The sequence below is a fragment of the Salmo salar genome, chromosome 08 (assembly GCF_965601325.2).
Source record: "Salmo salar chromosome 08, fSalSal1, whole genome shotgun sequence".
In the NCBI taxonomy this organism is placed as follows: Eukaryota; Metazoa; Chordata; class Actinopteri; order Salmoniformes; family Salmonidae; genus Salmo; species Salmo salar.
In genome coordinates this window covers 10,263,418-10,277,249 of record NC_138298.1, presented here as the reverse complement: position 1 = coordinate 10,277,249, position 13,832 = coordinate 10,263,418, and the positions used below count along the sequence as shown (strand labels likewise).

The 13,832-nt window shown below is 42.5% G+C and overlaps 1 protein-coding gene across 2 annotated transcripts in view; it reads left to right on the top strand.

Annotated features, from left to right (window-relative positions):
* Positions 1–489: 489 nt before the first annotated feature.
* Positions 490–13,832, top strand: part of LOC106609963 (double C2-like domain-containing protein beta) — a 42,825-nt gene continuing 29,482 nt past the window's right edge. For both annotated transcript variants that reach the window (XM_014209034.3, XM_014209035.3), the window contains exons 1-4: positions 490–640; positions 6,740–7,190; positions 9,927–10,006; positions 11,166–11,240. In XM_014209034.3, the coding sequence (XP_014064509.1) occupies positions 6,758–7,190; positions 9,927–10,006; positions 11,166–11,240 (588 nt within the window). In that variant the 5' untranslated portion in view covers positions 490–640; positions 6,740–6,757. The remainder of the gene's footprint in view (positions 641–6,739; positions 7,191–9,926; positions 10,007–11,165; positions 11,241–13,832) is intronic.

Genomic DNA, 13,832 nt, shown 5'->3' with positions numbered 1-13,832 from the left:
GTCGATGTGCCCTTAAGCAAGGCACTTCACCCTAATTGCTCCAGAGGCGCTGTATGATGGTGACCCTGGCCTGACCCCACTCCCTGCTGGTGTCTCAGGGGGAGTTGGGGATATGCAGGAAACATACGCCCAGGACAAATATAAACACCCGCCTAATAATAATAATAATAATTATTATTATTATTATTATTACTATTATTATATTGAAACGTGTCAGCAAAGGGCAATGAAATTTCCATCTCTCGCTCTCCCTCTCTCTCTCTCTCTCTCTCTCTCTCCCTTTGCCCCTCTTTCCCCCGCTCCCTCTCTCTGTTTAGTTAAACCCCCTCACTGCGGAGCCACTGAGTGACAGTACGATGTCCATGGTGTGCGCGCACAACTAACGGGGAGAGAATTGAACTAGAAACGTCACGACCAAGTGAACGGGAGGGACAGTGGAGGAGAGGGAGATCGTGTGAGAGACAGAGAGAGAGAGAGAGAGAGGAGAGAGAGAGAGAGAGAGAGAGAGAGAGAGAGAGAGAGTGGGGAAGGATATATTGAGTCAAAGCAGCTCTGTTTGCTCCTCAGTGTGTGAAAGAAGAGACAGAGGACGTGTGAGAAGACAAGATGGAGCGCTGGAACAGATGAAGACTGTCACTGGGTATGTGTCTCTGTGTCTCCGCCTGTCTCTCTGTCTGTCTGTCTGTCTGTCTCTGACTGCTTGTGTGAATGAATGATTGTCTGTGTGTACATGTGTGAGTGAATGAGTGTGTCTGTGTGTGCATGTGTGAGTGAATGAGTGTGTCTATGTGTACATGTGTGTATGAATGACTGTGTCTGTGTGTGCACGTGTGAGTGAATGAGTGTGTCTGTGTGTACGTGTGTGAATGAGTGAGTGTGTCTGTGTGTACGTGTGTGAATGAGTGAGGGTGTCTGTGTGTACGTGTGTGAATGAGTGAGTGTGCGTGTGAATGCTGAAGAAGCTGTAAGTCAGACAGTTTGAGTTTAGGCGACGTCTGTGCATTAATTCTGACTTGGTGAGAGCTTGTGTGTGTCTGGCGGTCGGTGTGCGTCTGTGAAAGAGTAAGTGCGTGTGTATCCTCAAGACGCTGTAAGTCTCAGTTTTTTCCCTCTGTGCAGTTCTGACTGAGTCAGAGTGGGTGTGCATAATTCATTTAAGAGTGGGTGCATGCGAGAGGGTACAGGTATGCTTAAGCCTGTGCGTAGGAGTTTGGGTTTCCTAAGGAAAGACAGAGAGGTGTTGTTGTGGTAAAATGTGGGCTTTTTGTTGAACCGTTTCTTACATTGATGAACGATTCTGGATTGCATTCTGGTGCTAGCTTAATTTGAATCAAAAACAAATGGTTTGTGATCTGTCTGTGTGTCTGCTCATTTGTGTGTCTCTGCGTGTACGTCTTGAGGGAGTGTGTGTGTCTTGAGGACAGGAGGTTGGTGGCACCTTTATTGGGGAGGAGGGACTCGTGGTAATGGCCGGAGTGGAATGAGTGGAATCGTATTAAATACATCAAACACATGGTTTCCAGGTGTTTGATGCCATTCCATTTGCTCCGTTCCAGACATTATTATGAGGCTGCTGAATGGAGAACGGCTCATAATAATTCCTGGAACGGAGCGAATGGAATGGCATCAAACACCTGTAAACCATATGATGATGTATTTGATACCATTCCACTGATTCCGCTCCAGTCATTACCACGAGCCTGTTCTCCCCAATTAAGGTGCCACCAACCTCCTGTGGTGTGTGTGGCTGCGTTTAGACAGGTAGCCCATGAATTGTTTCACTAATTGGTCTTTTGACCAATCACATTAGAACTTTTCACATCAGATCTTTTTAAGAGTTGATCTGATCGGTCAAAAGACCAAATAGTGAAACAATCCATCTAAATTGGGCTGCCTGTCTAAACGTAGCCTGTGTATCACATTGTGTGTGTACATGTAGGCTAAGTACACACCAACATTTATAGCAATGTTTTGTACGGATTTCAATAGCCAGTAGTGTAGTCTTTCAGCAATTACAATTTGCACCAGGACAGAGGTATTAAAGGATAATGAAATGAGAGGTACTATAATTAAATGTCCTCGGTAAATAATGGGATGATTACCATTTCTATTACAGTTTATCATTGATCTTTATTTAGAAGACGATTGTTCATTTTATAGGTGACAGCCATTGTCTAGACTGGAGAATAACACTTCAAGTACTGTTATGTAAACATTGAGGACAAGGCGGCGTGCTAGAGAGAGATGGGGAGGGAGAAGTGGAAAGAGTGCAAGAGAGACAGCTGAACAGATTGAGCTAGAGAGACAAACCTATTTTATTTGTATTTATTTAACCTTTATTTAACCGGGAAGGGCTCATTGAGATTTGAAATCTCTTTTTCAAGAGCGCCCTGGCCAAGATAGGCAGCACCAAGTCATTACACAATTACAGACAGACAACATGAAAAACTACAGGTAGTCTTGTAAAGAATCATAGAATTCACAAGAGTATAACATAACTATAAAACAGCAAATTAAAAACATTGACTGGTCAGGGAATCAGACCTAAATCCTTCATCAATGATTTAAAAACACCAATCGGGACAAGTTATTTCAGTTTAAAAGTATTTTGTAAGGTGTTCCAAGCCGATGGTGCAGAGTACATAAAAGCCCTTTTACCAAAGTCAGTTCAAACATTTGGAACAGTTAGCAGGATAAAGTCCTGCGAACGAAGAGTGTACCCACCACATTTCTGAACAATAAAAATGCCCAAATAAAATGGTAATAAACCCAAAATGTCTTTGTAAAATAAAGTATATCAGTGACTGAGCCTACGACTGACAAGAGAAGGCCAGTCAACCCTGTTATATAAATTGCAGTGGTGTGTAAGGGTTTTGCAGTTTAAAATAAATCTCAAAGCTCCATGGTAAAGGATGTCAATTGATCTCAAACACTGAGTGGGAAACATTCCTATATAAAATATCCCCCATAGTCTAGTAAAGGCATAAATGTAGCTGATACTAGCCTCCTTCTGGCTTCAAAAGAAAAACAGGCCTTATTCCTAAAATAAAATCCCAACTTCAGGTTAAAAAAAATAGTAAGTTGTTGAATATGCAATGTAAAAGAGAGGCCATCATCAATTAAAATTCCAAGATATTTATATGAGGTTACAGTCTCAATCTCATTGCCCTGACAGGTAGCAATAGGTGAAAGGTTCAGAGGTCTATTTCTTGCTTTAGAAAACACCATTAGTTTAGTTTTGTCAGTATTGAGGATAAGCATCAATTGACACAAGGTATGTTGAACAGTATAAAAAGCAGTTTTCAAGTTCTGGAAAGCTTTTGTGAGAGATGAGGCACAACAATAAATAACAGTATCATCCGCATAAAAGTGAAGTTGCGCATTTTACACATTTTTGTCTAAATTATTTATATAAATAGTGAATAAAAGGGGACCAAGTACAGAGCCCTGGGGCACACTATTACAAACAGACAATTTAACAGACATGAGCCCATCAATTTGAGTGCACTGAGTTCTTTCAGACAGATAGTTAGCAAACCATGCAACTGCATGCTCCGAAAGACCTACGCTCGACAATCTCTGCCTCAGTATAGCATGATCAACTGTATCAAAAGCCTTAGAGAGATCAATAAAAAGTGAGACACAGTGCTGTTTTTTTTCAAGGGCTTCAGTGATAACATTTAAAACCTTCATGGCTGCTGTAATTGTGCTATGCTTCTTCCTGAAGCCCGATTGGTACATTGAGAAAATAGAGTTAGTATATAATAACTATTTTAGCTGTTCACTCACAAGGGTTTCAAGTATTTTCGCCAGAGGTTACAGCTTTGAGATTGGCCTATAATTATTTGAAAGAGTTGGATCTCCCCCTTTTAAAAGTGGTAGGACAAATGCTGATTTCCAGATCTTTGGAATTTCCTTACATTCCAGGGTTAAACTGAACAGATACGTAAGTGGTTCAGCTATGAAATCAGCTGCCAGATTTAAAAAGCAGGGATCAAGAAGATCAGGACCTGCAGGCTTTCTCTGATCTAAGGATTTCAGCGCTTTATGTACTTCCTGCACTGAGAATGGCAAAAAGCTAAATGTTTGACCAGCTCTCACTGGTTCATCCACACAGGGTTGTACAGACACAGAAGACACTGAATCAAACAGCCTACCAGATGATACAAAGTGCTCATTGAAACAATTCAGCATTTCAGTTTTGTCATATACAGCAACAGAGTCCTTCAATACGCATGATGGTAATTCATTAGCATTACTGTTACCAGACATAGATTTAATAGCCTTCCAAAACTTTTTAGTGTCATTCAGGTTATCAGTGGTAACAGACATAACAAATTCGGACTTGGCCTTCCTGAGAAGAAAAGAACACTTGTTTCGTAACTGCCTAAAAAGAAGCCAATCAGCATCAGAACATGATTTCCTTGCTTTAGCCCAGGCTAGATTACGGTCGTGAATAATACAAGACAGCTCAGAAGAAAACCATGGATTATCTCGCCCTTTAACCCTGAACCTGTGGAATGGGGCATGTTTGTTTACTATTTGAAAAAAACCATCATGAAAGAATTTCCTGGAGCAAGCTCAATCTTTCTCCAGTCAATAACAAATCATGAAAGAAAGCCTGCTCATTAAAACTCTTCAAATTTCTCTTACGAATAAAGCGTGGGTTTGTCTTAGGAACCTTAGTGTTTCTAACAGCAACAACAGCACAATGGTAACTTAAATCACTACAAAAAAAACACCAACCGTAGAATATTTATGTGGAACATTTGTCAATATCAAATCAATCAGCGTAGATGTCTCTGGGCATTTGAGATTTGGGCGAGTGGGTGAGTTAATCAACTGGGTGAGATTCATAGAATTACATAACATTTTTAAATCATCAGACACCGGCTTTAACCAACACCAGTTGAGATCACTAATCAAGATCATTTCACTGTAAAGAAGTTTAGACATAAGGTGCATCAGAGAAGAAAATGCATCACCGAGAGCAGAGGGGGGTCTATAACAGCCAATCATAGTTATAGAGAGACCCTATGAAACTTCAAGATTCAAAGCAAGAAATTCCAACTGCTTACAAATAGTTTCAGACTTTGCCACATTTACAAGGATTTTAGTCTTTACATATATAGCCACACCCCTACTTTTCTTAACTCGATCAGTGCGATACACATTGTAACCATTTATACAAATATCATTATCAAGAACAGACTTTCTGAGCCAGGTTTTCCCGAAAACACAATTACATCAGCATCCGTTGATTTAGCCCAAATCCTAACCCCATCAATTTTTAACGTACATTTAAATGAAAAATGATAGATTTCAAATCAAAGGGAGGTTGGAGACATTGCATATCAGGGCCAGGGTTAGGTTGCACATATCCTGATGTCATCAACATAAAAATAACTTGGCACCTCTGTTTAATAACCTTACATGCCGTCACTTTTTTAAGAGACCTACTGCAAGCGAATTCTACAAGTGAGTTTCCAGACAATACAAAACAGTCATTTAAAACCATTAGACTTTGGTAGTGACACAAGTTCGTACTGTTCACATCATGCCACAAAATGCATTGGCACTTGGACGAGTGGACCGAGTGAAAAAGAGCGAGCTCCCGCAGACAAAATGTCTAATGGACGGGAGAGTACAGTACATTGTCAGATATACTCACCCAGCGACACTGTTCGTTTTCTCCAGAGTTCAGTAAAGTCAGTGCATAAAGAAATACCACGAAAATTGACATTTTCTCTGCGAGATGTAAGAAATAGAGGCCAAGGAAAGGTAAGGGGAGAGAGGGACTGTGTGTGTGTGAGGTGATTGAGTGTGGGGGTCGATTGAGAGAATGGGTTGGGGATTATTGAGCTGCCTCTGACAGCCAGGAGGAGAGGGGAGAGGAGCAACTTGGACGAGACACTCCGTGGAGAGAAAGCTGAGGATAGAACCCAGGCCAGCCAGATATAGGGTTACTTTGGTAAACTTCAAGTAAAGAAGTGCAAATAGCGAGAAAAAAAATTATGGATCCAAGTTGTGGGAGACACGCGATCTTTACACCAGCAAAACAAAATAGTTTGCACTACACAACAAGGAAATTGTGGATTAGGTTTTTAGTAGGTTAAAATCTACTAGTCACAGACAAATGACTTGACATGCTGCCATCTTGGATCGTGAAGGCATGTATATCCTTACTGAGAAAGAGATGCAGAGAGAAAGCGAAAGAAAGATTAGGGAGAGATGTAGAGGGAGAAAGAGAGAGAGAGATGCAGGTATTAACTTGTACAGTAGATGTATAAATAACAGTAAATGGAGAGAGTAGAACGATGCACTGTCAAACATTAATATATATTCGGAGATCTGACATAGTAGCGCAATATTTTGACATGAAAGACTATTGAGATATTGGGAGTAGCTTACATCAGCTCAGGTACTTAAAGAAGAGCATCATGAACAGTAGGAGAGAGAGGGACAAAGTACAGCAAAAGAACCAGGAAGTGAGATATGCTCGATAAAGGGAGTGACACTATCGCCCTGTTTCCCACCCTTCCTTTCCTCCCTTCTCATTCATATCTCCCTCTCTATTTCTCTCTCTTCGTCTCATCTCCATCCCCACCCCCCCACAACACACACACACACACACACACACACACACACACACACACACACACACACACACACACACACACACACACACACACACACCCTACCTACCTAACTACCCACACACACACACGCCTACCCACAGTCCCATCCGGCGGTCCACATGAGCGTATCGAAACCTCCTCCGCCCCACTCCCACTTCGCCCCCCCACCCAACTCTTCCACCTCCCATCTCTCCATCCCTCCCTCCTCCTCCACCCCATCCTCCCCCGCACCTTCTCGTGCTGCCTCCTCTGCTCCCAGATCTCTCCCTCCGCCCTCTCCTGTCAAGATCTCCATGCAGGAGCACTTTGCCATCAACGTGTGCCCCGGGCCCATAATGCCTATCCCGCAGATCTCCGACTTCTTCCCACGCTTCCACGACTTTCCCATGACCCCGCCCCCGCCCCGGGAGAAGAAGATCCTGAAGGAACCAGATTTCGGATTGAGCAATGGAGGGGAGACGGACGGAGAGAATAAGGAGAAGGAGAGGAAACCCATCGAAGAGGACCGGGGGGAAAGGCAAGAAGGGGCGGATTCGGACGACGATGATGAAAGTGAGTGGGAGGGGGGTGGGGGTTTGGTGGGGTTCAGGGGTTAGGGAAAGGAAGGCCTTCAGGTCAAGTATGGTGTGTGTGTGTGTGTGTGTGTGTGTGTGTGTGTGCGTGTGTGCGTGTGTGCGTGTGTGCGCGTGCGCGTGTGCGTGTGTGCGTGCGTGCGTGCGTGCGTGCGTGCGTGCGTGCGTGCGTGCGTGGTGTGTGTGTGTGGGAATCTATTTCGAAACATTCTACCGCCAACGCAAACATTCTCAATAAGATGCCATATCCTCAATTCATCTCAATGTTTACAATAATTAAGAACATCGCTTGGTAACACGTCATTAGCCAGGGTTTTAAAGAAAGATAAGTGGGCCAAATGTTCCTTCTCACATCTCCAACAACATCCAATTAATATCGCATAAATCCATGTTTTATTCCAAGTATATTTCAAAGGAATGAGCAATACACAAACACAAATTAAGTGTTTCATGGGTATATGAGGACACAGGACAGAAGGGATTAGAAATTGAGAAATCTCATTTGACAATATTATTTATTTACAAAACGTTCCACACAACGCATTCACAACGCATTCACAACCATTGCCCATTACCTTCTGGGTGTATTTTAGCCACAACGGTTGTGCAAACGTTTCTTTTGTGCATACACTCATTAAACATATACAGTGCCTTCAGAAAGTATTCATACCCCTTGATTTACAGAAAAAATTATTCAAAATGGATTAACAAAAAAAAAACTTGCCCATATTCACACATTACCACATAATGACAAAATGAAAATGTTGCATTTTTGCAAATTGATTGAAAATGAAATACAGAAATATCAAATGTACATAAGTATTCACACCCCTGAGTCAATGCATTGTAGAAGCATCTTCGGCAGTCTCTAAGCACTTAGCACGCAATATTTGTACATTGTACTTTAAATTCTTGAAGCTCTGTCAAGTTGGTTGTTGAAAATTGTAAGACAGCCATTTTCAAGTCTTGCCATAGACTTTCAAGACGATTGAAGTCATACTGTCACTAGGCCACTCAGGAACATTCAATGTCGTCTTGGTAAGCAACACCAGTGTATATTTGGCTTGTGTTTTAAGTTATTGTCCTGCTTAAAGGTTCATTCATCTCCCACCTGTCTGGTCGAAAGCAGAATGATCATGGTTTTCCTCTAGGATTTTGCCTGTGCTTAGCTCCAATTCGTTTATTTTTTATACTGAAAAACTCCCTATTCCTTAACAATTACAAGAATACCCATAACATGATTCAGCTACCACTATGCTTGAAAATGTGGAGAGTGGTACTCTTATCTTTGTAGTGACTGGGTGCATTGATACACCATTCAAAGTGTAATTAATAACTTATTATGTGACTTTTGAAGCACATTTTTACTCCTGAACTTATTTAGGCTTGACATAACAAAGGGGTTGAATACTTTTTGACTCAAGACATTTCAGCTTTTCATTAGTTTGTAAAAACTTCCAAAAACATAATTCCACTTTGATATAAATGGGATATTGTGTGTAGGCCAGTGACAAAAATCTCAATTTAATACATTTCAAATGAAGGCTATAACACAACAAAATGCGGAAAAAGTCAAGGGGTGTGAATATGTTCTGAAGGCACTGTGTGTTTTATTACAACGATTTTGACAATTGTGTACATCGATTGGTCAAAGTGTGTAAGGCTTTAGTCAGTGTGGCATGTGTTTCATTTGTTTGTCTTTCTGAATGCCGTTATGGTTTTAACTGTGGGTGTTAAAATGTCAGGCTAGTTAATTAATGATGTTCCAGTTGTGAAGTCATGTATTCATGCATGTCTGTTTCTCTGTTTGTCTCTGAGTGTGTGCATGGGCATGTTTATCACAGTGTGTACAGGTGTCAAATTGTGTGTGTTTGTGCATGTCTACGCACATGAACCCGATGGGGTCCGTGCGGTGATTTATGTAAATGAATGTGCATCCTAGTTAATCATCAGAAAACAAACACGGGCCTCAATATTCTTGCGGTTTAATCCCGACTCTCGAAGTCGCCATTTGTTTGTGTCAAAACCACTTTCTGTGTACATTTCTCAGTGTTAGCTGGCACTGCATGTGTTTAAGGGAAGTAATTGTGAGTCGAGCATCTTCTCCACCATCATTGTCTCGTGTTTGTTGTCGCTCGCTCCGAGTTTCTCCGACAGAGGGGCTCACACACACACACACACACACACACACACACACACACACACACACACACTGTGTGATTTATTTTGCTGTGTCGGAGTAATGTTATTCAGTCCTCAAGCCTCTTTTTTTCTTTCCACTCACAGCGAGTAATACAAACAAGGTGTGTTTTTTAAGAGAGTGTCAGGAAAATAAGCATCGGCGTATCCAGATTCCAGAATTGTGCAGGAGGCTGGAGTTACAGGTTTTTGTGTTTGGGGAGGTGGGGGGGTGGAAGGTTTGTGTGTGTTGGTGTTTATGTTTATGTGCATGCATCTGTGTGGCCATCTGTGCATGCATCTGTGTGGCCATCTGTGCATGCATCTCTGTGGCCATCTGTGCATGCATCTGTGTGGCCATCTGTGCATGCATCTGTGTTGCCATCTGTGCATGTATCTGTGTGGCCATCTGTGCATGCATATTTGTTTATGTTCATTCAATTCATTTATACACACTTTTATCTAGGCTGTATTCACAGCCAGGGGCCAAACTAATTGCCAATAATGGATCGTCTGTATCGATTGTTTTGTTTTACAGCTTATCTGGGCACCCTGGAGTTCACCCTGCTCTTCGATCACGAGAACAACTGTCTACACTGTACAATCCACAAGGCCAAGGTAATAAACTCAACTGTTCTAATCTCCGTCAAGGGCTAAGCTTGAAAACAAGACTCCACTTACACCCCAAGCCTAAGCTAAGCCACGTCCCCTCCACACAAAGTGTCAAGAATCAAAGGGAAATTAGCTTAAGCGCCATCCAATCCACTGCAAGCCTTAGGTTAACGTTGAAGCTTCAAAAGTTACTCTACATATCTTTTCCGCGGAGACAGGCTTAGCTCTAACCCAGCACATCAAGCCATGAAGTCATGAAGACAATGGTGCTTGTACAGTGTAGACAGTTGTTCTCGTGATCGAAGAGCAAGGTGAACTCCAGGGTGCCCAGATAAGCTGTAAAACTAAACAATCAATTCCCGTGAACTCTATTCTGTGAGAAAGAACCAAGATGTATCTCTTAACAATGAGGCAGAGTTGAGTATTGATGCGATCTGGGCTAGAAAGATACATTTCGCATTCAGCCCACACCAGGCAAACATTCAATATATACTCCTTATGGGTATTATGGAAGATGTGAAGCTGAGATGCACCCATTCAATAATATACCCTGACTAAAAGTGCGTCCCAAGTATTACCCCATTCTCTATAAAGTGCACTACTTTTGACAAAAGCTATATGTGTCCTTGTCAAAAGTTGTGCACTACACAGCGAATATGGTGCGATTTGGGAATCAGCCGTAATTATGTGCCTTCCTACTTATGTAATATCAGGGAGTTGCTATCATTTGTTCTTTTTTGGAAGGCGATTGACTATGTTTATACCCAGATAAGCACCCTAACCCAGTGGAAAGCATTGGTAGTGCTGGCACACCTACATATAAACAGACTAGCTTGAGAAATGATGGACGTAGAATGAAAACGAGTTGAGTAGAATGGCATGCGACACAATAGACAAAACAAGAGTAGAGTTGAACACCAAAGGACATAATGCTCTTTGTCATGCCCTGAAGTTGTCTGGCGTACAGCCTGTGGTGTATGACTGTATGCCATGTGTATGATAGCTAAACCTTGACCAAGTGTGTTCTGTCTGTGCGTGTATGTGTGTGTGTGTGTGTGTGTGTCTCTCACTGTGTGTGTCTGCGTATGTGTGTCTGCGTATGTGTGCGCATGCACATGTGTGCGTGCATCTGTAACCATGCCTGTGTGTGTGCGTGTCTCCACAGGGACTAAAGGCCATGGACTCCAACGGACTGGCCGATCCATACGTCAAGCTCCACCTCCTGCCTGGAGCAAGCAAGGTCACTACAACCTTCCTATCCCTCATCATCTTCCACATTAGTGGTACCCAGTCTATTAGTTGTGTGTGTGTGTTTCTTTCCACTGAAACAGCTTGCCTCACAGTGAAGCGCTAAATGGTCCTACCCAAACCACCACGACGTATCGAATAGACGGGAGAGTGCTTACTGTAATCCAAAACGAATTTGAAGTACTGCAGCTTTGCGATAGCATGGCACTTAAGATTCCTAGAAATGATTGCCATACTTTCATGGACATAGTACATTTTGAAATGATTCCAGTTGCGTATATTGTGGATAATATGTTGATTTTGGAGTGCTTCTCTGCTGTTTACTGGACAGACAATACCACCTGTGAGGTTGGTCAAAGCACTGGGCTTAATTAGTGTTTTCCATAAACACCAGCGGTCGGCTAAACAGATGATAATAGACTCATTATCTGTGTTCGAATACTCATACTAACTGCACTAACTGTACTATTTGTGATGTAAATTGAGTATATAGAATGCTTATTGGTCATAGTATGGATATAGTTAGTATGCCAAAAGCTCCCGGATGTCGTACTACATTCGCCAAAATATGAAGTATACAAACAGTGGACACTATTCCCGTACTTTTAGGGCCCATAATGACATTCTTCAGAAAATGGGTGTGGCTTCACATCGTTTTCAGATTTGAAGAAAATGCTGGAAAATATGCTGGCCGAAGTCCAACGAGAGTAGATACAAATTCATCGCTAGGGCGAGTGAAATTGTCAGAGTGAGGTGTTCTCTCATTTCTGTCTGGAAATAGCTAGCAAGCTAGCCAACGTTAGCTTGAGTGCTTGACTGCCATTGTCAGGTTAGAACGCTCGAATCAACCCTACTCCTCGGCCCAAGCGTCCAGTGTGCGCTCCGAGAGCGAAACTCTCTGAATTTACAAACAGACCATCTGACAACGCTCTGAATCTACGAATGCCCAGAGCACACTCTGAGTGCTCTATGGCACTCCAGATAGAATTTAAGAACACACCCGAAGTCATAAAATGTCTAGCTAGTAATTTGTTATACTAACAAGGTAGCAAGAGGTTGCATAGCAACAGCATTAACTTCCGGTAGACAGGCGAAGAGCTAGTACACTCAATTGAAAGGATACTGCTCGTTTACAGTATACTAAAATGAACTAATAGTATATAGTATGTAGTATATACTCATTAAGTATGTAGTATACAGTATGTTAGTATGGGTATTCGAACACAGCTATTGTCAGCTGGCTACTTTTTTCAATTAACTAGGCTTCTTTTCATTTAAAAGATTCAATTAGCTAGACGGAAACGTCGGTATAGACTTCTCCCGCTAGAATGAACGATATGCATATTCTAGTGATCTATTGATAGGACAGGCGCGTGGCAGTCACAAAGCGAGTGATGACTGGGAAACTCCTGGTTTGTCAGTCTGCTCTTTGTTCTGCCTCGTGGTATCTGTGCTATTCTTGTGCACTGTGGTTGGCTGCAGTCAAAGTTTGGGAGAAGACAAACCAAGATGCAGGTAAAATTGCTCAATTCCAATAGCGGTTTAAACAGCAATTCAAGTAAAGAGTGAAAAAGTAAACGTTGCATATGTCCCAGCAGCGTCCTTAGCCAGCAGCCATTTTCCGGCAAACAGGAAAAGGTATGGGGAAGTACAGGTAGACAGTTAGGATCCTGTTCCTGTTGTATCCAGTTGCTGAGGTAGGTGTTTAATCCCAGGGTCCTTAGTTTTGTGTTGAGCTTGGAGGGCACTATGGTGTTGAACGCTGAGCTGTAGTCAATGAACAGCATTCTTACATAGTTGTTCCTTTTTGTCCAGGTGGGAAAGGGCAGTGTGGAGTGCAATAGAGATTGCATTATCTGTGGATCTATTGGGACGGTATGCGAATTGGAGTGGGTCCAGGTTGTCTGGGATGATGGTGTTGATGTGAGCCATGACCGGCCTTTCAAAGCATTTCTGTCACGCCTGCCCCCGCTCCTCCTCTCTGGCGCTCAAAGGCGCCAGGCTGCCCATCATTACGCACACCTGTCACCATCATTACGCACATTAGCGCTTGCTGGACTCACCTGGACTCCATTACCTCGTTGATTTCCCCTCATATATCTGTCTGTTCCTCGGTTAGATCCCTGTGTCAGCATTATTGTCGTAATGTCGTTTTGTTCCCCCTGTCCAGACACTGTTCTTGTTTTGTTATATGTCCGTTGTTTCATGAAATGTTCACTCCCTGTACTTGCTTCTCGTCTCCAGCGTCTGTCCTTGCAATTTCATGGCTACAGATGTGAGTGTTATGGGGCAATAGTCGTTTAAACAGGTTACTTTAGCGTTCTTGGGCACAGGGACTATGGTGGTCAGCTTGAAACATGTAGGTTTCACAGACTGGGTCAGGGAGAGGTTGAACATATCAGTGAAGACTGATACAGCTAGTATTTGCCCTATACAGCTCGTTCAGTGCGGTCATAGTGCCAGCATCGGTTTGTGGTGGTAAATAGACAGCTACTCTCTTGGTGTATAGTATGGTCTACAGCTTATCATGAGGTATTTTAACTCAGGCGAGCAGAACCTCAAGACTTCCTTAATATTAGAGTGT